The sequence below is a fragment of the Centroberyx affinis genome, unplaced genomic scaffold (genome assembly GCF_046629955.1).
Source record: "Centroberyx affinis isolate AG114_WGS23_722 - 3 ecotype Tasmania unplaced genomic scaffold, CSIRO-AGI_Caff_v1 ptg007756l_1, whole genome shotgun sequence".
NCBI lineage: Eukaryota > Metazoa > Chordata > Actinopteri > Beryciformes > Berycidae > Centroberyx > Centroberyx affinis.
Window position 1 is genome coordinate 15,538 of NW_027283904.1, and position 27,113 is coordinate 42,650.

Here is a 27,113-nt window from a genome sequence, read left to right on the forward strand (position 1 = left end):
GCTCTAGACCATAGGAGCAACATTGAATTTGAATACTCTTTTAGCAGTTCTTTTATTGAAAAAACAGATCGTGTGTGTGTGTGCTAGCTGGTACCACCAGCGAAGTCTGATGATGACAGACCAGGAATATGAGCAAAATATGACAAAGAGGCAGAAATTAGTTTGTACTTCAAGTGATTGCTAACCATATGAAGTGCAATTAAAATCCTTTACAGATAAAATGACATACTGTAGTTTCAGTCAATAGCAAAAGTAGACAAGGCTATTTTAAACACCAGACTTCCAGCACTTATAAAAACTACATTTCCAATGAACATTTCTACAGTTTCCCTGTTACACAATGAATCTTTTCCTGTATGTCGACACTAAAGTCTCAGTTCTACATCGGACTGAAAGCAGCCGTGACATGGAGCCAGCTGGATTGAAGACAATCAAGAAGAGGATGGAGAAACAGAAGAAAGGCATCCCTTGTTTATATAATGACTAATGAATTTGTAAACTGTGTTGTTTTAGAGAAAATAGAGGAAAAAAAATGTTGACACATAAAAGTGCTTTCTGTCATTCTAACAGACACAACAGTGTTAAGAAAGCGGTTTTTCCTCCCACTCAGTAGGCGCTGAAGTCAATTCTTCTCTATTACACAAGTCATATTATATTATATTGATCAAATCTACCCAGCAGATTGAGAATACTTAGAAATCTGTTTTCCTACATAATACATGATAGTTCACAGTGCGTTTTCTCTCCCTAAATCAAAGACACTGGAGAGGGAATCGGAATCTGAATCTTAAGTTTGACATAAAGCATGTGTATAATGTGTTACATTCACATGAAAAACATAAAACTATTTTTACAGTAGCAATTCCAAGAAATAAAAACATATAAACATTGGCATACAACTCGAGCTACTGGTCCTTTGCATGTGCAGCTTATTAGTGCATAAGATTATATTGTTCTGATAGATCAGTGTGAAAAGTAAAAAAAAACTATAAAATCCTAAAAGTATTACATAGCACGACTGAGATCCAACACACAATCAAACATAAAAAGCATAGTAAAAATGAAAACAAACCATTGAACATAAGACATTATCTCTTCAACATCAATAGCCAATGCTATGAATCTTGCTAGATCACTATACTGCTGTAACTAGACATAAGAGGTACAGACGCATTTATTATCTGCACATCTGACATGCAAGTGTGTATTCCACACTGGATCTAGCAGTTTTTTTTCAGTGTGTATCAGACTAAGGAAAATAAAGTTGACCTCGATGTAGGAAGACTCTAGCTGCCCCAGAGCATGACTGGTGATTAATACTGGCCCTCCCCGTAGTACTTAAATAAAGCTAGCCTGAAATTAAAAATAATGCATAGCGATTGTAAACAAACCATTCAAAAGTGCATTATAGAAATATGTATATTTTGTATGAAGATTACTGCTAGTCTCATAATACAGATTTTCATAGGGAACTGGCGAAGCAGATTCTTGAACAATTCTCTTTCACACACACACACACACACACACACTTTTTCTCTCAACCTTTCTTCTGAGAACAATATGAATGTATGTAGTGTTAGAGTGCTGTTAAAAGAACATTTCCATAGCCCAAAGTAAGCCAAAATATCAGATGAACTTAAACTTCAGTGGCAAAAAAGGGCTATAAAAGTTGGATGGAGAGTATGAGAGGTCAAACCATTAATAATAATAATAATAATAATAATAATAATGTCTTGGGAAATTCATCCCACTGGCCTACTGCCCCTTATATGTCCAGCTCTTAAAGGACAGGTTTGAGACTGCTGAACCCAAGACTACGACACAATACATTCAATATGGTTCATGTCTGTGTGTTCTGTTGAAAGCAAATGCAAAAGTCCCTCCAGGTGACATCTTATTCTGGAGTATGGTGGAGTACATTCAACAGTCGGAGGCAGATTTAGCTTTACAAACATTTCTCGGAAGCAGAAATAAGCTCATCGGTCGAGTTAAACCTCAGCGTTTTTCACATAAAATTGGCGAATTAAAAACTCTGGTCAATATATAAAAAAAACCAAATACATATATATGTGACAATGATTTCCTTTCTCTCTTCTTTCATCATGGCATTCATATGAAGTAGTATCAGGGCCAAGCCAGAAAACATATTTTCATTATATTTTGACAATAAAGTCATAAAATCATCGAAATTTAGAGAAAAAGTCAATGGTCAAAGGCTGCTTTTCACCACTCTCCTATCAAGACACACCTACAGAGTACTCTAACATTAGTTGTCTTTCAATAATGCAGTTAAGCTAAAGCAAAACCAGCTATTCCTCTTGGTATTTGCCCGAGGCGCTTTTGTTCCCTCAGTGCAGCCTGCCAGGACGCTTACAATTGTCATAATTTCCTTGAAAAAAATCATGGTCGTATCCCGTACTAATGACTACACAGGAGAAAACACCCCAGCGATAGTCTGTCACTGCTAAAATATTAGCTGGGGGTTGAGTTCTAGAAAGTAGCATCGGCCTGCCAGACTGTATTTCTCAACTGATTCCTCAACGGCATCAAAGTGAAGCGACTAGCTACAGAACACAGCTACAACACAAGCAGTGTCCGACGCGGAATGACGCATTAAACTTCCCAGGAACCCAAGTAAGTGTAGGTGGCTGACAGGCCGCCCAAAGAATGTGAGACAGTGCCAACAACAATGACAACACCTGATGAAGTAAAATAAATGACATGATATGAACGCTGCTGGTTTTTACACTCTCAGACTGAAGCCCAGTGGAAAAAGCAAGGGGTGGAAGAGACGCAAATGCTCCTTAACTCGACCGATCAGATCATGTCTGCCTCCAAAGCAGCTCTGCCGCGGAGAAGTGTCAAAACCTGAATCAATATGCCAAGTGTAGTGAAATCTTGTGTGCCTGCCAGCTCACAGACAGCAGGACGCGCAGAGTCGAGGAATGACTTTTGGAGGTTTACATCGCTTGCTTCGGAAATTCCTTCATCTATTCTCTTTATCCAGCTGACGGGCGTTCACACAAGCACATGTGAGACGGAGGCTTCCACACAAAACCTCCACCCAAGAATCTCCCAAATTGTTGATGGACTGAACTTCAGGTGTTTGTCATCAATGCATCGATGGGTCCGAAGTCTCTTTGGGGGTGTTTGGGGGATCAACCACCAGCGTGATTTTACACTCCTCCTCCTGCGCTGGGACGTACAGTTGGCCCACAGTGTTCTGAGACAGAAGAAAGACAGTAAGACCCACATGTAGCACAGGCAGTGGATTTTAATCCTCCACAAGCACAGATTCTTGTGTGAGTGAAAGTAGCAAAAGAGATAGCAGAGATAGACAGAGAGATGCAGTAAAATATCCCCGACTTGTGGTTTTTGGAATGACAGCCAGCTACAGAGAGAACTCAGTGTAATATTGAGGTATCAAGCCAGACTTTACTTGGCCAGACTTTACTCGCATTGCAGTTGCCATGGTGTTATCTAGTACTTTCATAACAGGCATTGAGTAACAATACTGTAACAACCTCATCCTTCTTCTGAACTAGAATGTGGAAGTGCCATTTAAGAGAAAAGGAAAAGACCAGTAAGCCTTCAGTAAGTATTCAGTAATGATTGCACAACTTAGTACATTAGTGTAGCACTGTAATCATACTAATAATTACTTGTCATCACCAGAAATTACTGGGAACTTTAAGAGAAATTACACATTATAATTACAAATGGTTACTCATTATTATTAAATATAAAGTATATATATATCCTATTATCCTATTTGACATGCTGCCACACAATGGCACCCATACTCACTGTATCATTGTTGCTGTCAAAAATGTCTCTGAGTAAGTCTCGAGGTTCCGGCACTTTGGGGAAGATCTTTTCCTTATGTCTGTTTGGAAAGAATGACTTATGAGACGACAATAAGGGAAATACCAAAATCAATAAGAGCCAAACAGGAAGAGAAAGGCATCATCAGAGGGCGGTTACATACTTTCGGATACACACAAAAGTCAGGGCGGCCAAGACGGAGAACATCAGTGGGATTATAATGGCAGCGTATATCAGTGGGACTTCCTCTCGAACATCTGCAGCTGCATGGATAAAACAGTAACAACTGAGAAAGGCTTTTCATAGAGCTATGTCATGCTTCAGATTTAAATCAAATAAGTTTAGGGAGAATTTGGAAAGAGCCTAAGCACCAACTTAATCACTGTAAGAAATTATGTTTTAGTCTATATCCATTTTGGATTCTTTTTTCCCTATTCTATCCTCAAAAACATTGCTGTTTCATATGGAAAGGTCTTTAAGGATAGTTCCAGCCACATTGAATGTTAAGCCCGTCTTCCAGCGTGCCCTCCCTCCCTTCTAAAAAAAAACAAAAAAAAAAAACAATTATCATGTGACTTATTTCCCCGCATGTTGAAGCCATTTGTATTCATTCAACTCCAGACAATATCAAAACCAAATTTAAGAGATAGCAAACTAAGTGTTATAACATAATCCACAGAGGGGATATGTGCGTCTACAAAATTTTTGCTCTGCGTCGCCTGATAAAGTATTAAACACAGTTTTGTACATGAAAAGCAGTTCCTATCCAACTACACTCAAACGTTTTGGAAATAGAAAGCCCTCATTGGACGAACAGGGCAAGAGTAGGCGTGTCGTTGACGTTATGCGAAAATGTTAACATCAGAACAATGCTTCATGCTTTCATAGAAACAAAGTTTATATGAAAGTGATTAGAATAAGGTGCAGAGACTCACAAATTCATTGGACTCAATGATCATTAAGTGCTTCCTTCTTATCCACTACGACACAATTTCGAAAATTTATAATGTGGGACAAACCAAACAAACAAACAAAGATAAAACAAGAATAAGGGAGAGCACACCAGATTGATTGTGCCTCTGTATAGTCTTCCTGTATTGAGGATGTGCTTGACCATGTGATTCTTGAGGTGTGATGTTGCCCTGTGTCTCTCAATGTTTTGTTTTGTTTTGTTTAGTTATATTATTTTGTTGTTATTGTGGACGGTGTCTATTTGATTTTAACTTTGATTTGTTTATTGATTGCTGTCTTGTTGACTTTGTACTGTCATTTGTTTGTTATTTGCTGTTTGTTATTGTTTTGGTTTTGAAAAAGCAAAATAAAATATTTAAAAAAAAAAAAAAAAAAAAAAAAAAAGAATAAGGGAGAGACGGCACTGTTGAAAATGGGTTTCGCATTCACTGGAATCATCATTTAAGATAATTCAGAATGTTAATAGTAACCCAGAATATGCTTCACGTTCATGCCAGACAATCATATTGTAAGGATAAGTGTCATTTTTTAAATGGGAGGATATCCCATTTTGGAATGAAACACTCTTCAAGATCAGAAGAGAGAGAGATAGAGAGAGAGGGAGAGAGGACTGGAGAGACAACAGCCGTACCAAGATATATCTCTTTACTCCAGGGCGTCTTCGTCTTCGTCTCCCCATATCTTTTGGTCGCTTGAATAGACATGTTGTACGCACAGTGAGAGGAATATTCCAGCGTCATTGAAGTACCTCCTTTTTTATGTTCATTCTCTGACTGAAATAAAGGTACGCTTGTTAACACACACACGGACACAGCAATATCACCTAATTCTTACGTGACCTGAATGAACGGAACAAGATACTGCTTGGTGCAGTAGGGGCAGCAGGGGTGCAGCGTTACCTTTTTATCACCGCACTTGGTGTACTTGAGTGTGTAATTCCAGAAAGACGGCTTGAAGATGTCAGGAGGAGTCCAGCTAATAATGAGCTTGTTCTCGGCTTTGACAACCGTCCAGTTAAGGGCAGGGGGGTAAACTGTACAGAGAGAGAGAGAGAGAGATTACAGAGATATAATTATAATCCAATCATATACAGTAATACAGTATTGCACAGGAACCTACGGACGCTCCTTGAAATCCCCCTCACCCTCCATTCTGCACACACACACACACAAACACACACACACACAAATTCCTTGCCTAAAATCACCCATTGTCATATGTTATCCAAGGATGTCAAATTTTTGCAATCTGTTGTACACCACCAAACACACATACACAAGCACACACACACACACACACACACACGCATGCACCTCCACACCACCGTAACGGCCGAAAAACCCAAAACTGACCAAAAACAAAACGACAAGAAGCAGAGAAGAACTTCTCTTATCATTCGGAGAGCGAATGAGGAAGCCTTGCGTGTTGCAACACAAAGTTGTTTCCTCCATGGGCCTCAGATCTGCTAAAACAAAACTACTGGGCAGCCTGCTTGCTGCTTACTAGGGCTGAAAGACACTGACGAAAAATCGAATTGCGATTATTTGACAGAATATTGTGAAAGTGAAAGATTCGAACTGTGACTTGTACCATCAGTGCGTACGTTTTTCTTTAAAATTGTTTAAGAGAAGTGATTTTGTTAAAAAAAAAAACCCAAAACAAAAAGATGTCAGTGTGCAGGAGTTGGAGTAGGATGAAAGGTTTTCACCAACATTGTATTTGATTCAGTGACCAAAGACCCGGAGCGTCCACTATGGATGCAACTCTCTCTGTCAATTAATTGAAGCCTCTGTGATTCTGAAATTGCGTTAGTTCATTTTGCGATTTCAATGTTTTTTTCCCGATGAATTGTTCAGCTCTACTGCTTACCCACCGCTCTCGTCACTGTGTATCTTGAAGGTGTTCTTGACAGACGTGTTGTTCAGCCTTCCGGTGAACGACATGTAGATGAAATGTTGGCCGGTGTTGTTCTGCAGACGACAGCCTGTCTTCACGTCGTCTTTGAAATCGTAGGCAGAACACTCTTCAAAGATGTAATTGTTTTTGGTCCCCGGACTTTGGTCTAGTAACCTAAGAGAGAGCGAGAGAGAGAGAGAGAGAGAGAGAGAGAGAGAGAGAGAGAGAGAGAGGAGACCTTTTTTCTTTGCAGGAAGAGAGTTTTCCCACCTTTTTGGGATGATATAAACCTTTGTGACCTTCATTTGGTAGGTAGCGTCAAACTGATGTAAGTTATGAGTGTAGGGCCGAGTTATCGATCAACATCGATCAAAGCAGCTGCATTCAAATAAATCCAAATTCAGTATCAAATGCTTGAAACACACTGGAATTCATTCCGGGGTCTGAGGGGCATTGAGTCTAAAAGCAGTCATTTGAGCTTTGGAGATTTAGATTTTTGTTTAGGTTGGTGGTTGTTTGCATTATGGTGATGGCGGACTGTAGGTCATTGATGACCCTCCTTTTTATTTACTTTTATTTGACTTTATTTGGCAATGCTGAGAAATTCGGTGAGAAATTTAGCCTGAATTCATCCGCAATCAGGCTCCGACATAAACACCAAGCTCTTACACAAACTAAAGCAAACTGTACATGAGGAGATGTTGCAATACAACTCACTAAACACAGACCACGCACTGTAAATACAGTGCATGCTAATGCTGAGTATCAGAGTTAATTAATGACTTTGAGCCAGACATTTGAAGATTATTCTCATAACTTACGACCCCCCGTTTCCTCTTGTAGTGTAAACAGGAATTAAGGAAACAAACTGACTGGTAGATGAGCTGGAGGTCTGGAACGTGACTGGCTGGCGTCCAGGAGCAGTTAGTCAGTCTATTCGTGTGGTATGAGCACTTGACATCCTTCACCAGCTCTGAGAAGAGGCAGAGTCACATACATGCACATGAACACACACAGTGCACAAACACAGATATGGATCCAGTCCATATAGGGTCCAAACAGCTTCAGCCCACATTTCTTTGATGAGAAATGGCACTTTTATCCACTCAATTACAGACAAACGTTTCCACGTTTGGGGAGGGGGGGGAATCAGGACTTAGGCCTATTAAGGGTAAGAAAAAAGTACCTGGGTAGGTGATTCTGAGGACAGCAGGTTCACTCCGACGATCATTACAGACGGTTTGAACAGAAAAATCCAAATCTCTGCCGATCCAGTAATTTCCGGAAGTGTATGTTTCATTCCGCTGCTAAAAAGAACAAAGAAAAATAAATTAATTTCATCCAGACTGAACTTGCAACCAAAATGTCATTAGTATTATGAGTATTATGCTCTAATAGAACCCAGTTGGCCTACTCTACCTTAGGTTAGTATTGGACCAGTTAAATAGATAACATTAGTAGCCTACCCATTGTGGTCAGAGCGAGTATAAGATTTCAACAATGAAAAGGTGCAATCAGTTGCCTTTATGTGATACCTGATTAAGATTAAGGGGTATCATAGGGTACTATTCATCAAACCTTTAGTGAACAGCATGCACAGCTAGCAAGCAGCATATCTTATTCCAAATGATGGAGGCAGTGTGACCCACCAGTTTGCCTGAAGGCACAGAATAATTGCAGCCTTCCCCAAAATCCTCTGGTGGTGCCCATGAAAATGTTGGTTTGAACTCACTCATCCAGGATAGGGACACATTTCGAGGTGGTAAAATTTGGCCTAAAATAGGGAAAGAGAGAATATAGAAATTAGACATTATAGTCTTTTACTGTAACGTGACACTTTTCAGCCATGTGATCAATGGATGCTCGTAATTTATTCCTTTCATTCATTGCACTCATTTAATCGGTTTAGGGGACAGCAGGGTGGCCTGGTGTTAAAACAAGCATATCAGAGTTTTCGTTGTAGGCTGTAAAACATTTCTTGGATGCACAGCTGTAGTGGCAGAAATAACCTCAGAAATAATGAGTTAAACCGTAAACCTCAGTGGGCGAAGTAACATTAGACTGAAGCCCAGTGAAAAACTCAAGAGGTAAGAGAGGAGGAAGGTAATATTATGAAGCCTAGCGCTCTTGCTACTAAATGAAAAGATGTAATGTAGTCCTACTAGGTTAGTTAGCCTAGCTGACCTTCCAAGTTCAAACTAGCCATACTAGCCGCTATCTAGATAAACTAGTTAGCTAGCTGCTGACCTTCCAACATCATGAATACCATGAATTAATGAAAAAAGATGTCATTGCCATTTATATATTTTTTATTTATATTTTGACCAGAGCTCCTTAGCTAACTGGCGCTCTGAAAAACTGCGGTTCTTTGGCTCCAGCCATTGAGGTTTAACTCAACCAATCTCCCTCCAGAGCTGCTCTGCCTCTGAGAAATGTTTACAGAACTGAAACTACAATCTGTGTAAAACAAACTGTCCTTGAACAGAACGACACAGGCCAAGCCATATTGGCAAATATCTGCCCTGCTTTGAACAAGAGAGCGAATTTCGCTACAGGGATCAATAAAATAACACAGTACATAGGTAGTACTGCACAGGTAGTGCCCGCTACAGTCTTTCTGTCCCTTTGCTCATCTGGTCCCATTGTGCCATGTCCTGTGAAACTGCAATTATGAATCACTGTCACCACATGTAGGCTACATTTCCTGTAGACTACTTGGCAATTTAAATTAAGATTCCCAAACTTTTTCATGTCAAGAACGCCAATTCGATACACATTAGACAGATTAGATGACATTTTGCCCAAGGCGTTTGTTCCACAGTAAATTATATAGTTGTATAAAAATATATGCATAATATTTCAAAATCTACGCTTGGATAATATATCCTGACACAGACGCATTGAAACAACGTATTGCAGTAAGAACTTACATGCAAATGGGCATTTCTGTAATATTCACTTACATTTCCACCATTAATTATATCCACATGTACATGTATGGTTAAAAGGTTTCTATATATGTGTATTCCATATATTAAAATCCTTGTTTTTTCCGTTTGGGGACTACCAGGAATAGTTTTGCTGTGATGTCTGTATAGTATCTTTCTCCAATTTATCATGGGATCACTATAGGAACAGTTCTTTTTCGTAAGGGTTATTTCAATCGTCAAGTTCTCAATAAAAGTTAAGAATGTTTTCCTATTACTATCCATATTAAACAGTATCGTAGCCTACGTGAGTCCGAGCCGTGACGTCACCACTTACGGGAAAAGGCTCTAAAAAACTTCCATTGTGTCTTTTAATTCCAGACAGGAAAGGTTGACATTCAGAGATCAGATAACAATCCCGTAGGAAAGGTTATACTTATGGTTTTCTTACCTGTTTGAGATCTGACCGTTAAAACGACGCAACCGAAAACGAACAACAAACTTTTACACATCCTCTTCATCCCTTTGGACTCCTCCATAATTTTCATAACGCTTGGTGTGAGGTTAAAGTTTGCTCGTATTCCTCTTAAAGACAGTCGAGTTGTAGGCTATCACATCAGCCTGTTGTCACGGTCCAGTAGAAAAACAAATCGTACATGTTTTCAGTTCGGGGATTTTTCCTCTCTGGTCCAATTTTTACACAGTGAGCAGGAGGGCATAAAAACTGCTGGAGCTGGGCGGAGTTAACAGGCTACACGTCGATTGTTCAGTTTCCTATACTATATATAACAGAGCAAATACTTCAGTCACATAGGAAGGTTATGAGAACGTTATAGTGAAGCCATAGGAGATAAAAAAAAAAAGAAAAATAGCATATATGTCTATATAGGAATATTATAGGGATATGACTGTTATGATTAAATATCACATTTTTTGTTCATTTGTTTTCAGTGATATTCTCATTTTTAGTCTCAACACAGGGTTCAACAACCCCCCCCCCCCTTTCCTTTCACATGTAAACACAAACACACACACCCCGCCCACGCCAACTCTAGGGTGAGTGATGAGTAATTTTTAATGGGTGTGAAATACTGCAGAAATGCTACAAATAAAAAAGCCAAGTTGTGACAGGCCCATCATTCCCTCAGCAACAACTCTAGGAAACCTTGAATTTATAGACGGATGCAGACACACACACACACACACACACACACACACACACAGAAGCAATAAAAAGTAAAAAAAAACAGTCCTCAACAATACCCCCATCAAGCGGTGCAAAGTACAAAAGCTCTTTTCATTTTAAGGAAGGAAGAGTGTGTGACTCATGGTAAAACCGTATTTTGTGTCTGGGTGTGTGAGAGCAAACATTCAGTTCACCAGGAATACAAAAACAACTCATCATTCATGACCAAAGGTTGGCATTAGTTTAATGTATGTTTTTTGAAAAGCTATTCTCAAATGTCTACACACTTAAAGTTGACATTACATTCTCTGCAAATAATCATACACCGCCCAGCAGTGTAGAAGCAGATCATGAACACCTGATCATGAACTGGGAGTCTGTTTATTCCATCCAAAATGCACAAGGGTTTGGTTGTTAAGGTATTGGGAGGCAGAAATTCGCAGTGTCTGTAAGCAAAGTTTGTTCAAGTGAGCAGGTCTAACAGCAATATCTCTAACACGTCACATCCAGCACACTAAATTCCAAACAAATTTTTGTTTGACAGCATCATATAATTCCCAGTAACTGGCACTTATTTTGCATGAACAAACTGCTCGCAAATGAGTGAAGAGGTGAAGAGCTTTGTTTCCAAGATGAGATATCCACCATTGTTGTTGTGTGAAAACCTTTTGACTCCAATTTTGGGGATTTTCATGTTGTAACGTCGGGTGAAGTGATTACATGGTCTCCTGTGGGTTGAAAAAGTTGGACGACCCTTGGTCTTACGAAACCCTTTCAAAACCCAGAGGTTGGCATGGAGATCAATCTGAAAAGGAAGCTGTCCTTCTCAGTTCCCGAACAGTTCATCAGCGACAATTTGTAAAAAGAGACACCTTCTCTTACCGAATGACTGAGGCACAGGATTAAAACTAATTATGGTTGATTTGAATGAAAGCAGTGAACTTAGCTGATAAAATGATCCTCATCCTCAGATTAGAGATATTCAGTCATGAGCATCAAGTCATATTTGGTGTCTTTTGGATGGACTGAAGGACACCCAGCACTGTTACAGGGGATCTTGCCCTGTGCTACCTGGCATGTGCTCACCCCTCACATTCAAGAGATTTTGTTTCCTGTAAAACAGTGTTTGTATCCATTTAAACCACATGAAACAAGCCATGTTTTCCTCATGTGTTTAGCTCCCACTACAGCAGTTCATCTGTGTCCTGTAAAGTCTTTCACCTTCAATCTTCTAAGTATGAACATCAACATACCCAGTTCTTCAAAGTCAGTTCAAGATTTAAAAAGTTACTTTTTCTAAAGTTTTTTTTATTTTTGTTCTCCAAGATTTTTGCGAGACACGTAGGATCAGCGTGTTGGAAAATCCCTTGAACTCTCTGTGTGTATTAGACGCAGCTTGTCCGGTGTATCAGTTTCAGTGATGAAGGCCAAATCGGTAGGTATGTTCCCAACCAACTAGGTTACTGCTGCCCCAGCGGTATCAGCACAACACAGCCAGGACAAACCCAGGAAATTTGGGATTTTAGGGTCCATAGCTGTCCAGCTTTTTTCTTAAGGTGGCTCCAAGGATTCGGGGGCCACATTTACTTGACACTTGTTGGTCGGTGCAGCTCCGCTCTACCTTAAGTGTATCTGTTCATCCTCAACCTTCAGTAAAAGATGTTAAAATCGCCCTCTTGCTCAGGCCGGACGGTGGAAGTGCTGTGGCATTGCACGCATGTGTGCCTCTGTCAAGAGTTTGGCTGAGGCGGGTCGACCTCCGCTACGGGGGTGAGTTTCCAGGATTCCACGACTTCTGGCACTGGGATGTACAGATTCCCCGTGGTAGTCTGCAAAACAGAACGTAGGAGAGGAGGTGTGTGATGTGTGTTGAGAGAGAGAGAGAGAGAGAGCAGAGTACAGACATTCCTATTTTTAGTTTTTTGTAAAAATTTACCTTAGGTTCTTTGGTTTTGTTCATCATTTCCTTGAATATCACTGAAGGATCTGGCACAATGGGGCAAATAATGGCTCTGTGCCTACAGACAAGACAGACACACCACAACAAGCACGTCAATCACAGAAACCACCAAGCGGCAGCATTCGCTCCGCAATAATACCACGCCCAAAAACACAGAGGGCCATTAAAAAAAACTACATTCAGAACTTGGGCATAGACGCAAATGGCGGGGCACCCATGGGATTTTTCTCGCTTGCCCTCTGCAAACACCTTCTGTCGGAGAAGTGGAACTGTGGGACTCATGGGAAGACTCACACACAGGTTAACTGTACCGTGTTATATACGTACCTCCTGAAGCAATACCAGGACAAGATGACGCAGACAGAGAGAATGGCAGGAATGACAATGACAGCCACCGTGAGTGACGGGTCAGGAGGCTCATCTCTACCTGTGGGAACAGACAAGGTTTTTCAGTTTTTCAAAAGATAAATTCAAGCTCTTTTTAGGACGCTTTGCAGCCCCAGATTCAAAGCATTTCAAACAATTTCCCTTAAAGGATGCATGTTTTAGCCCATTTACTACATACTTTACATTACTACTGACCATTTTCCAAAGCATACCATACTTTTTTAGATGTTTTTTTGGATGTTATTTGGTCAGAAAATCCAACCCAGATGTGGATTTGGCTTCTTCTTGCTTCTACGCAGTAGGAAATTCATTTTTCTGATTTATCTGTTGAATTTGGGGACCCACACAACAGAATGTATGTCCACCAGAAAATACTCCCTGAAGAAAAGATTGTTTTATGAACTAAATTCAACTTCAATGACTTCTAAACCCGGGCACAATGTTTGCCAGAGCAGCAGAAAACATAGTAATTAAGTTAAGTTTCTTATAATTTCACCACTAGGACCAACTCTTAGTACTAGGAAGCTTTGTGAGTACGGCCCCTCGTGCATTTTCTCCTTTTCATTTTGCCACTGTAGCACAAAGTAATTTTGATGTGAAAATAAAACAACAGCATCCAAAAACTGCTTTGGTTTCATGGTCTATTTTGTTATTATTTCTGACCAAAGGCGTTTGAATGCACGACAAGTGCAACTTAAAGGACAATTCCAGCGTGATTCCAGAGTTTCTGCTCTCTTGTATTTCCTTACTGTTTTACATAAGTGTAGATGGTTTTCCAGTGCCTTCATCATGTTATGATATATTTGCTATTTTTCCTTTGTCTCAGCTGTTTTTCAAAGTAAATATCTTTTTAAATAAACGCTGTCTAAATATTACAGGTCCCTCCAGTAAAGAAGAGGGCGCCAATTCTAAGCCGTAATTGTGTAAAAGCTTTATTTTCTGTTTCATTTTATGGACTAATGCTGGTGGAAGCGTCTTGCTTTGGTTTGTCTGTTGACTTGACTGGCTTGTGATTGGCAGAAGGCGGGTCCTAACATAACCACAGAGAAAGTTAATGCGTGCATTAATATGAAACGGTGGCCAAAACGTCTTTCACAAAGTTTGTAGCCTAATATTACTGTTCTTATGCAACTTTACAAAACGTGATTGACGGCTTCTCGTTCACAGTGATGGATTACCTTTACTGACGGAATTAGAAGTCTAGTCTAGCCTAGTCTAGTCGTAGTTGTTTTCTATGCCTTTTGTTACTGAGTGAGACTGAAGGAGCCCAAGAGGTATGGTAAAACTGATGTCTTTAATCATGGTGCGTCCATGGAAAAACTGTCACAATTAACACGAAAGGGATGGAAAATGTAAAAAAATTAGCAAAAACTCAAATCACGATGGCAGTTATAGGAGCTTGAGAAACACTTGAAGGCAGCGTAATTCTTGACATCACCTTCAAACAGCTCCCTTAAAGAGCAACTTGCAGGTTAAATATTTTACGAAATTTATACTTAACCTTGTCTGAAAATGACCATTTGAAAAGTTAATGCAGAATTTAATATGTTTTACAAGACATAAGGAGTCCGTCTCACAGACTCCCTCTACAGTACACTGTGCAGTAGTAGGCGGTAGTGAGTTTGAGCGGTTGTTAGTTTGTGAGTCGGCATTTTTTTCTAGTTTATCTTTGCAATTTACCATTTTTCATGATGGTGAATTATTGTGTTTGTGCAGGATGCACAAATTCCAGCCTGTCAGGACATCGAGTCCACAATTTTCCTAACAGGAAAAGGGATGGTGCTAGTTTTCGTGCCTGGGTGCGTTTTGTGCAGTGAAGAGGCGGGACTTCACTGCTGCATCTGCAACGAAAAACGCGGTCGTTTGTGGCGCTCATTTTAGACCGGAGGATTATCTTCCCGGCGATATGATGGAGTTCAGGATGGGATTTCGAAGCCAGGACCGGGTGAGACTGACAGCCGGTGCGGTTCCTTCAGTGCACAAAGCGGCGTCATCAGGTCCGCCGTCAGCAGCAGCTTCTGGTTCTGCCGGCAGGAGTAATGGTCACGGATCCGTCAGAGATTCAGCTCGACGAAAACGTGAACTGTGCACCGTAAGTCTTGTTTTCTAACCTAAAAAACCTATTATTGGGAATCATGAGAAAGTTTCAGAGCGACAGACACAAAGCGTCCCCGTAACCATAGCAACTCACTCTCACTCCTGCCTGGTGCGTACCGGCGCGGGAGGAGAGGGAGAGACGCAGAAGAGCTGCTGACTGAGATTACTCTGAGCAGCATGCATGGGAATAAATTACAATATAATAGATTTGTGTATATTTCTCACTATTCAGATGGTCTGAATAACTCTCTGCTGCACGGTGCTGCTCTGACTCGTCTGTCCTGCTGCCAGCGTCTCTTTTCGCATCGCGTCATTATCAGTTATGAATTTGTTTTTCACTACGTGAGAAATAGACTTGTGGCGTGAGAGCGTGTGAAAAATGTCAATTGCGTGAGTCTCTCGGTCAATGAGTGAGAGTTGGCAGCCCTGTGAACTCGCCTGACATTATTATGTATGAAACTGCCAATCAGATTTATTTACTTATTAATCGAAGGTGCCGGAACGCCGTTCCAGATCATTCCGGCCCACTTTAACCCGTTTGTAAGTAAAATGTTCTTTATATTTCCATGTCAAAAACGCTTTCCTGAGAGTGTCCTGGCTGTGTCTCCTCCTCCGACATTGCCATTGTCTTGTGGTGTGTGGCAGGTGCACCGTGCACGCACAATTTTTTTTTTAAATCTGTTTATGGGAAATGCGTGCCTCATATGAATTTTAGAGCAAATAAAACAAAACAAACAAATAAAGTAATCCTTCAAGTAATTCTATTTGTAAAGACAGTAACTGTATTCAGAATACCACCAATTTAAACTGTAACGGAATACAGTTACTCATATTTTGTATTTTAAATACGTAACGCCGTTACATGTATTCCGTTACTCCCCAACCCTGCTGATACAAGCTGACACTTGCGCATTAGTGTCTGTTATGGGTAAGTATCAATACTCAGAAAGTCACTATATACGCTAATACCTCACTGGAAACAAATAGTATTCCTGTGCTCAGTTGACTCACAATGTTTAGTTCAATTTTGAAACAACTGAACCAATGACTCAAACGGGTGGCTTAATTTTAAATGTCAGAAGGATTAAAATGTAGGCTATAGAATCATTTAGAGTAACATCAGACTAACTCTGATAATTTGTTATTAATATTATGAAGATCAGTTACAGATGGATAAAATAGATAGATAGGCTCTGAGGATGATATGAAGCATAGCGTCCTGGCTGTGTTTACAAGACGCATGAACCATTACGCACAGGTGACAGGTATGTTACAGTCATTTTAAATGTCTTTTCAGCAGCTAAGATTGTCATTAAGCTTACAAACACTTTTTTTTTTTTTTTTGTGATATTTTTATCACAAACTCCTCCCGCAGTGGCGGCTGCACTCTCCGTCATCTGGTTTAAAACAGGTCGAATGACATCAACAATCCGTTATTTATGAAGCCTAATCAGTGCAATAACAAGTGCAAACACATCAATAATACTCTTACATATTTTGCAAAAATGAACAGGACGAACTTTGATACCAGGGGGGAGTAAATTAAAATTTTACTGAAAAATATTATTTTTTAAGACTAAACATGAGACTAAATGACTTGTTAAGATGGTCGTCTTTTCCAGCGTATGGTTACAATATATGGATTCAGAGCAGTCAGTGCAACTAAAACTGCTTGGACACTTACCATAAGATACTACTTCACTGATGAGGCTTTCTCCTTTCCCACATTTCTCAGCGAAGTTAGCCCTGATTTGGAACTTGTACAGGCAGCGCTTATCATAGGACAACGTCATACTCAACTGTTTTTCAACAATTCTGTCTTCCTGGAAAAACATCATGGATGGAAAACATCACAACCACAGTATTAGACTTTTTCAGGTATAGAGAAACAATTCTTCTGTTAGTGATATTCCATACAGCTTGTTGGTTATGGATCTGATGATAAACCCACCATGCAGTCAAGATGTAGTGGCATTTGTTTCAACACAATGACTGAAATTTGTGGAAATACACGTTTGTATGGCTAAAAAATAAATTGATGTGCCCATTTCTGCTGTTTGAAACAGTGTGTGCAACCCACACACACTCTGTCTCCTCTATACTGCTGCAATTAAATTTAAGCATTTAAATTCCGTTTGGCTACTTACCCTAGACTCATCACATGTACTGTAGTTGATGATGTATGTCCAGCAACGTTGTTTTCCTATATCTGGAGCTGTCCAGCTCAGTGTGAGTTCATCTCCTTGTTCTGTGATGGTCAGCTTAGGCGGAGGGGTTCGCACTGAGGAAAATGTAAAACATAACATGGTTATCATATGGGTTACATGAGCAGGAAAAACAGGAGATGGGGGGGGATAAGGTTAGTGAGTACAACAGTGCAAAACTAATCAGTCATTTTGTATAGTATTGAGTCTTAAAATCTTATTTTTCTTAAAACCTTCTTAAAAATCTGCCATGCTGTGAGATAGATTCACTTGTTTTCTTCTGTCAACTAGTGAAAATGAAGTGACATATCATGTTAATACTAGAGGAGCAATCTGAAAAAAAATTGATTCAATACTAGACTAAATCACTTGTTAAGATCTTCTGTAGTAAATGCTTCATATTACTTTTTAAAATACCTAGTAATACTATAATGACCCACTAGAGGGCAATCAAATATAAACACCAACCATGGAGGCTAGGTTTGCGTTTGAAGGTGTTGTGCAATACAGTTGCGCCATCGGAAGTTCCTCTCACGAGTATGCAGACGGCTTCGGTGCTAAGATTGCCTTTCAAGTGACAGCCTTTCCTCATTCCATTGCTGTAAAGGTGCTCACACTTTGATAATTTTTCCTTAGGATATCCACACAACCTGTAACGACAAAAGGGGAGGTGATGAGAGGTGTAGGGTATAGGGAAGGCTGCAGCTGGCATTAACACTTCATTCAATATGTTTCTAGTTGAATGAAGAGCAAAATTTTGGTGCCCATATCCACCAAACCATGATCAACAATCAAATGTATTGCACACTTTCAGCCATTAAAGGGGCAATGAATAAGCTTTTTACTGCACCCCGTAACATAAAATGACCATATATATATATATCTGCAAGGGGTTGATAGGGTTGGTGATCATATTGACTCAACGGTTATTTGCCCAGGTGCTGAGATCTCTGGCTTTTAAAACTCCAGCCCATACTCTTGGGACCAAAAACTCCACAACACTCCCAGCAGTCCACAGAGACTCTGATGACAGCACCATGAAAACAGAAACAGACTGGACCCACTTAAGCAGACGGGAACAACAACTGTTTTCTACCCAAAGGCAAGCCTGTCCTTGTGCCATCTTAATCTAACCGTCTTATCTCTGAATGCGCTGTCGACTGGTGACTCAGAGTTTTGAATTACAATTGATGAGAGGTGTAGGGTATAGGGAAGGCTGCAAGTAGGAAGTAATTGTACAGGTAACTACCAAAGTAAAGGAAACACTTGAGTAAATTAGGGTTACAAAGTAACAGGCATGTAAGTAAGCATGTTGTTGGCATGGAAGTATGGGGGAAAGATATTATTAACTAGGGAAGTGCATACTCCTCGACCGTGATGTCTAAGCACTGATTCCAGATGCGAGGAAAAACAGACAAGCAACTCTGAATCAGCGGACTGCATTTGTCTGGAAAACATCATCTTGAAATTATGTTTGACTCTAGCAAGCTAACTAGCTAAGTGGCCACAGCTATTTGGATGTAATGGTATAAATTACATGCAATAATGTATCAATAGAGGGTATATAAACCGACATGATGCGTATAAGTCTCTTTTCTAACTTCCATTCAAAGATGCAGTGAAAATGTTAATGTCCAGGAGAAATTTTGCCCAAATGTGATTGGTTCTTGTGCTTTGACCATTACATATCTAACTTTTTCAACTTCTGCTTGTTGCATCTTGGGCCTGGTTCGACTTGCCACTTATCCCGTCAAGCTGTGTGCGTGCAGTTCTTCGTTTCTCATAGACACATAATGGAGGTGAACTGTTGGATCTCGACCCAATGGAGCACTTGGGAGATTGGGAGATTCTGCAACGGTGCCTGAGACAGCATTTTCCACTACCATCAACAAAACACCAAAGTTCAAGACACTTGCAGTATATATGCCAAGGTGCACTGAAGCTGTTCTGGTGGCTCAACACCTTATTAAGCCACTTTATGCTGGTATTTCCTATATTTTGGCAGTTGAACTGTTATTCTCACTTGTAGAAAACCTCCAGGTCAGGAAACTGATTTTCTGGGATCCAGGAACAGTTCATGACATCACTGGAGTACAGGAAACATTTGAAGTCGCTCACCAATTTAACTGTATCACAAGAAAAAGAGCAGATAAGGAATATGGAAGCATTAGAGACATACACATAGATTAAAATTTCACTCTGGATAATGAGCAAACATTCCCACAATTCCAGAGTCCTTAATTTGTTAAACTTTATCATTACCCCTCCTCAAGCGACATTATCAAGGTTTTCCCAGAACATTGTGAGGAATTTCCGACTCATTTCATTAAAAACTAACGAATATCAGACACCAGATTTCCTAGTAGTTGTGATGTATCAGTGTCACCAGTATGACCTTCCTCACAGCAGCTTTGAGCCCATTTCCCCTGCCACTTGGTAGGATACTGATACCGTTAATCATGTAAAATCTTCATCTTGCCCCTTGGACATTACTCCCACTGAACTCCTCAAAGAGGTCCTTGCTACAGTCGGTCCACTCATTTCACAAATTATAAGTACATCACTGTCTTCTGGCTCTGTTCCCTACTTCTTTAAACATGCCATGGTTCAGTCTCTCCTAAAGGAAACAAATCTCAGTCCCCTTTGATCTCAATAATTAAAGACCTAATTCCAAACAGCCCTTTTTGTCCATGTCCTTGAAAAGATTATTTGATTTACAGCTACTGTCTTTTATGAATTCCAACAACATCGTTGAAAAATTACAAACAGGTTTCAAAGCTCACCCAGCACCGAGACTGCTCTACTCAGGGTGACTAATGACCTCCTCACTGCTGCCGACAGAGGTGACTGCTGTCTTAGTTAGACCTTAGTGCTACTTTTTACACTATTGACCACAGCATTTTGGTTAATTGGTTGGAGAATTGGGTCAGGCTCATTGATACTGCTCTTGATTTCTTTAAACTACATCTTTCTGATGGAAAATGTTGTGTTGATGATTGGAAATGCATTTTTGTGCCCTGGCGCATCTTACTTATGGTGTTCCCCAAAGGTCAATCCTAGGCCCCTTGTTGTTCTCCATTTATATGCTCCCTCTTGGTGACATCATTCATAAATATAATACCCATTTTCTTTGTTATGCTGACGACACACAACTTTATGCAGCCACAAACCCACACAACTCAATTAGCCTAAATCCCCTTTAGGATTGCCTGTTGATATTAAGCTGCAATAAGCGATTTTCCGACCACCAGAGGGTGCACCACATTTGTAAAAAATGAAGCATAGCAAAGCTGCTACGGTGGCCCCACAGGACAAACCTAGCGAAGGACCGTGCATAAAGGCTAATAGCTAAGCTACTCTTACCTACCGAGAAGTGTCGCCATTTACCAGTCTCACTTTGACATATTTTTCTCCCGCTGAAGGTCACATGTGCCATAATGACAAGTGAAGACGTAGGTAGCAAGTTTACTACTTGAAAACAGCGAGGGAGGAGCCAAGCTAGTTTAAAAGAAATGAAAAGCTACTGAATAGACCGGGATCGTTTCGGTGCAGAATTTGACAACAAGCTTTAGAAAAGAGGTGAAAACAGCAACACAGCTGGCTTATTTATATCATTATGTCTCAATTAAATCTCCACATAGCATACATTAGTTTCAGCATTGGTTATAAGGTTATAATAGGCATTCTCTAACTAAATAACATTAATCTAAGATTATCCTTTTGCCCCCCCAACTTCATCAACTCAATTTTGTTATCTTTTTTATAATTTTTGTTGTCTTGGTAACCTCTCAGCCTCTTTGAAGCCCACAGCTAGAAATCAGTATTTAATTCAGAGCTTAGTTTTGCCCCTTAGGAAAAACGGGTTGTTCATTCATGTTTTGTACAGCTAAAAAACATAGCAAAATTAGATCTTTCCTATCGTCAGCTGATCTGGAAAATGTAATTCATGCCTTTATTTATTCACACCATGACTACTGTAACTCCCTCTATTCCTGTTTAAACAAGAGCTCCCTCAACCATCTGCAACTGGTGCAGAACGCTGCAGCCAAGCTTTTAAGCAGGGCCAGGAGACGGGACCATGTTACCCCCATTCTAGCTCCCTGCACTGGCTTCCTGTGAATTTGATTCTAACTGATTTTAAGATCTTACTGTTTTTACATTTGTTAAGGCTCAACGAGGTCTAGCTCCAAGTTACATCTCTGACCCCTTTTGACCCCTTATGAGCCTGAAGGTACCTGACATCCTCAGGCAGCACTCCTCTACCAGTCCCTAGATCCTGGCTTAAAACTAAAGGTAGCCAGGCTTTCGCAGTCCTTTGCTTTGGAACAGCCTGCCTGAGGGACTCGGGCTAGCAGAGAGTGTGTCATCTTTTAAATCTGCTTAAAACCCTCTTTTATAGAAAAGTCTTTTAATAATCTTTGCTTGCACTACATGCCAGCACAACACATCCTCCTTATCCACTGAACTGTTCCTGTAAGGGGAGAAACTAACAACTTGTTCAGTCATGTTGAGTTTGGCAATATCAACTTTCGCAATATTGAACTGTGAATTCAATATTGTCTATTGCATTATACTGCAAACCTTGCATTGGACCAACCTTATTTGAGTGCTGTCCTACTGTCACTAAACGGGATCCATCACCATTTCATTCTTTATCAAACCTTTAAGACTTCAGCATTATTCCACAACTGCAATGTGTAACATATTTCAATTTTGCCAAAGTAGACTGACAGCAGAGTCCTAAATGCAACAATATCAATACTGACACAGTAGAGTGTCAGTAGGCTATCAGAGAATTCTAAAACCCGATACCAAAAGCCATGTGTAACATGCCAGAAAGTTAGACCTGTCTAATATAGAAAAATCAATATTTTGTCAGTGAATAAAAACAAATGGTTGAAGTCTACATTCAGCAAAAATCAGGGATTGGATTACTCTGACTCGGCGTATGCAGTAGTATAAAGTGGTATTGGTGCATTGATATCAAGGTTACACCCTTGTTTCAGCTTTCGCTTCTGGTTGATTCCTCACCTGGGGGATAAATGGTACAGTTCAAAGGTTTGCTTGTAGTCCGAGATCCACAAGACGTGTTGGGAATGGTTTCTATGGTGTACCTCAAACCAGCCGAACCGATCTCCTCAGTGGTGATACAGTTGTAATGAACCCTTGTTGGCCGTATCTGGAGAAAAACAACACAGGGTTAAATTACTATGACGATAGATACTGAAACATTTCTCCCTTGCTGCAACCAGTCACAGGTTGAAGGTCTTATGTTTCATGTAGGTTGGAGCTTGACCCACAAAAAGAAAAATCCAAGCTAAAGGCTTGCTGGTCAATTTACGAGAACACAGACACCAAAATCATCCACGTGTCCCTGGTAGATAATTTGCTCCAATACTCCAGGCTAACACTTTAGCATTCACAATGCTAAGTGATAGTGGGCAACTAGCATTATCCAAAGTAAGAAGACTGACCTTTTAGTAATAAAAACTTGTTAATGGTTTTTATTATATGACCTGTAGAACTGTGTAATTTAAAAAAAAAAGAAATATCATTACCTTAATATAGCTAATGAACCATTTTCTTTAACTATTTCAGGTGAGCAACCACATTGCTGTGCAGTGATTTTTAGCTGCAGTCTCCCACTGCTCACCATCTTCGTTTCCTATGGAAACTGGGGAAGTAGTCCCTGCTAGTTAAAAACAATGTTATTTTTGTATCATCTTTGGTGTAAATTTTACCACCCTCCTTCAAAACTGCCAGATCATTTTAACTATCACTCAACATAGTGTATGTGTACGTGTTACCATGGAGTGAATGATCTACCATGAACATGTGGATGATTGCGGTGTCTGTGTTCTCATTACTCAACAGGAAGATGACAAATGGACCTGTAAGCACAACATTTTCCTAATAGTGGTATTTTTCCCACATGATATTATGAAACTAATCTAAACCCAAAGAAGTAGGTGCAGAGAAATACAGCCTGACCCGACACAAAACCAAACAGACATCATCTCTTTAACAGGCTATAGCCACCATGGAATGATGGATCCCATATGAAACGCATTGAATGTCTTAAGACTCTGACTCACTAATATGCAATGTCTTGACGGTGGCTATTTCTGCATTTATCTAAACAGGATATGAAGCACATTTTAATGTGTATTGCCACACATATTGTGTCACACTCTGCTCTCAAACATTTCCTTGAATATTCTAACAAGAGGTCATCATGCTACATCAGTGTATACGGTGGTTTAATATTGCCCATAAAAGCAGTTAGAAAGCTGCAAAGCTATTGAAATCAAAACAACTAAAATTATATTGGACAGAATCAGGGCTGCTACAGTTGCTTTTAAAAAAAAGTTCCCTCCGTTTCACCTTTTTGCAAACTTTCTTGTGTGACCCAAGAAAGATCAAAATGCATTTATCTAGGATTTTTTTTTTTATTTCCTGAAATTTATGTGAAGGACTAAAATTCAAAATAAGTTTGATTTCAAAGTATTCATCCTTTGTTTTGTTTGAGTTAAATATGATTCAGCTTTTTATGTCAAGACTTCCTCTTTATTTGTGGTTAAGGGTTTGGGATGGGATTTTCCTTCCTTATTACTCTGTCTTTATTGCTATATTATATGATGTCAGATTATTTTAATGGGCTACAATTGGATTTTCAGGTGTAGGCTGGACTAACCATCTGAATACGGAGTTGAATACGTGGCTCATGAATGTATCGCACTCAAGTCCAGTTCCTGAAATATCTAGGGCTGCAACTAACGATTATTTTCATTGTCGATTAATCTGTCGATTATTTTCTCGATTAATCGATTAGTTGTTTGGTCTATAAAATGTCAGAAAATGGTGAAAAATGTGGATCAGTGTTTCCCAAAGCCCAAGATGACGTCCTCAAATGTCTTGTTTTGTCCACAACCCAAAGATATTCAGTTTACTGCCATAGAGGAGTAAAGAAACCAGAAAATATTCACATTTAAGAAGCTGGAATCAGAGAATTTTGACAAATTTTTCTTAAAAAATTACTCAAACCGATTAATCGATTATCAAAATAGTTGGCGATTAATTTAATAGTTGACAACTAATCGATTAATCGATTAATCGTTGCAGCTCTAGAAATATCGAATAAAAAAATAAACAATCATCCTCCATAATAGCAGAGAAAATACACTGTGCCTGCCCTAGCATCCTCTGTGCTTTGACACCAACAGGAGGATGATCATTTATTTTTATCGCCGCACTCCAGGAACTGGATTCAAATGTGATGATTCATCTATTCCACACTGCAGTGTCCATCCTACAGTCAAAAACTGAAATCTGAGATGCACCAAAGAAGCCAGACATTTCAACCTTTTAGTAAGACAGGCAAAATTAAAACATTTCTGAAGACAAAAAATACTCAAAAAGCCTAACTACAGTACAGCTCAAAGATGAAGTGTGAATAACATGAGTCAAGTGAGGCACGAGGCTGAAACCTTTTGTAAACTAAACTACAACCTGCTCTTCTACACTGAGATTGTATATTTTTGAACTTTTTTGTTTGAATTTCTTTTAAAAATATTTGTATTTCGTGAACATTTCTTACATAAAGAAATAGATAAAAAGACAATAGATAGATAGATTGATCAAACAAATAAATAGATAGCTACATAATAAACACACAAATAAACAACCAAATAAATAAGCTTGTAAATAGTTATAATAATAATGATAATAATAATAATAATAATAATGATAATAATTAAACTTTATTTATATAGCACTTTTCCAAACAACCATTACAAAGTGCTTTACAAATCAGATAAATAAGTAAATAGTGAGAGGAGACAAGGACAAGGACAAAATAAATAAATAAATACATTTAATAGATAGATAGATAGATAGATAGATAGATAGATAGATAGTGTAGACATCTAGAATTACACATTTAACATTAATATTAACACTGGTCGTCTATTAACCTACAGGCCTACATTGCATATTATGTCTAAGTCTATGAGAGTGAAACCAGTATCCCCCCCCCACACACACACACACACACACCACACACACCACACACACACTCCCAGTGTGTCACTAGGGTTGTTCACTAGGGTTGTTCACTAGGGTATGTTTCCTCACCTCACTCTTCGTGCCGTTGATGCGGTACTTGACCGAACAGTGCTCCAGGCGGCTCGGCTTCTGCCAAGACAGCTTGATACAAAACTCGTCCGTCATCTCACAGGACAGGTTCTGCGGCGGAGGGAGGCGATCTGAAGGAAATATATAGATAGATACAGAAAAAATAACAATAAACGAACTAATCAGCCTGTTCAAAGTTCAAATTCACACTGTCAGGGAATTCTGACCCAATAAGACTTATACTTTTTTCCATGATTTCAAATTTCGGAAAAAAGCAAACAAAACAACAACAGAAAGATAGTATAATTTAATATAGATAGCCGACTTGAAATAGTGAATACAAAATTCTAACACGGGAAAACCAACTACGTAGGTGGAACAGATTCCAGAAAATATGCGGCAATAGAATATTGCTATAGGGACTTAAATTGCGTCTGCGGTGCTGAGTTAGAGACTTTATTGTTTGGCATTTTTCATCTCCTATATTTCTGTAATATTCCTATAGTGACTTACAGAGTAGTCTACTTAATTAGTGACTTTATAGTATCCCGGTAAAATGTTTTGTAAGATTACTAGTCTTCTCTCCACGGGACACATACAGGAAATAATCTGTTTTTTTATTCCCTATAGGCCTATATGTCCTAACAATTTTATTACATCAAAGACCATTCAAGATATCAGGTAGAAAAACAGACTTTACCTGCCACACACTGGACTGCCGTCATCATGGCGGTGCATATTATAATGGTAAAAACCTCCCGCAGTGTGAAATGTGTCATCCCGTCCAAATAAAGCGTTTATTCCCTTCAGGAGCGCGTCTATTCCCCGGTCGGTACTCCAAATTAAAATCCCTGTACGATGTCCCGTCGGTAATGCCCCCAACCTGAGTTTGAACCAGGCTAAGTTCACATAAATGGAGGAAAAACAAACGTGAACAGGAGGCAAAGTCACCAAGGAGTTGAGTTTTGTCGGGAGTCCGTGGTGCCGCGCGTCTACAGGGAGCGGCGGGGCGGAGTCGGTGTGGAGAGAGAGGCGACTACAGCCCAGTGCGATAGCTACTGTACTGCCATGGGACAGGGTGGGGGGAAACCACCTGCAGCAACAAGCGTCCAGCCTGACCTCTGACCTTCCTAATGGGGTCTGAAGTGAACACCTGGCAAGGGTCAAATGCTGGTAAAAAACTTGTCTTTGGCAGATAAATCAGGACCACCTTGTGCAGTGGACAGGTGTTGTGACAAACTTTGTATCTAAAAAAAAAAAGTGTTTCCCTTGGTTCACTTTGATTTCACGCGCAGGGACGAAAATAACGAAATCGCTTCGATTCTGTGGATTGATTTCTAAGCTCTGGCTCTTCAAAAACAGTAAAATAACGCTTTAAAAACATTGCAAAGAATGAAAGTAGCCTAGTGAGAGTGACCTGGTTGACTCAAAATGAAAGGAGATCTCAGCATCCACTGATTCTACAAGGAAGTCGTCAGGCTGTAAATTCCAACGACTCCCCTTCATTTGCATATTCAAGTTTGGGT

General features: G+C 39.7%; 2 protein-coding genes across 2 annotated transcripts; both read right to left on the bottom strand.

Annotated features, from left to right (window-relative positions):
* Positions 1 to 40: 40 nt before the first annotated feature.
* On the bottom strand, positions 41 to 10,294 carry LOC139639804 (interleukin-13 receptor subunit alpha-1-like). The gene is made up of 10 exons (XM_071513954.1): positions 10,072 to 10,294; positions 8,343 to 8,467; positions 7,880 to 8,000; positions 7,567 to 7,666; positions 6,671 to 6,867; positions 5,697 to 5,830; positions 5,429 to 5,570; positions 3,989 to 4,088; positions 3,808 to 3,886; positions 41 to 3,223 (listed from the first exon to the last, which is right to left on the bottom strand). Exons 1-10 carry the CDS (start codon positions 10,166 to 10,168, stop codon positions 3,113 to 3,115), a joined length of 1,206 nt encoding a protein of 401 aa, XP_071370055.1. The 5' UTR covers positions 10,169 to 10,294; the 3' UTR covers positions 41 to 3,112.
* A 739-nt stretch (positions 10,295 to 11,033) lies between these two features.
* LOC139639805 (interleukin-13 receptor subunit alpha-1-like) lies at positions 11,034 to 26,698 on the bottom strand. The gene is made up of 10 exons (XM_071513955.1): positions 26,288 to 26,698; positions 25,588 to 25,718; positions 22,486 to 22,633; positions 19,478 to 19,580; positions 17,923 to 18,104; positions 17,398 to 17,531; positions 16,935 to 17,073; positions 13,094 to 13,193; positions 12,743 to 12,824; positions 11,034 to 12,635 (listed from the first exon to the last, which is right to left on the bottom strand). Exons 1-10 carry the CDS (start codon positions 26,364 to 26,366, stop codon positions 12,537 to 12,539), a joined length of 1,197 nt encoding a protein of 398 aa, XP_071370056.1. The 5' UTR covers positions 26,367 to 26,698; the 3' UTR covers positions 11,034 to 12,536.
* Between the last annotated feature and the right edge of the window lie 415 nt (positions 26,699 to 27,113).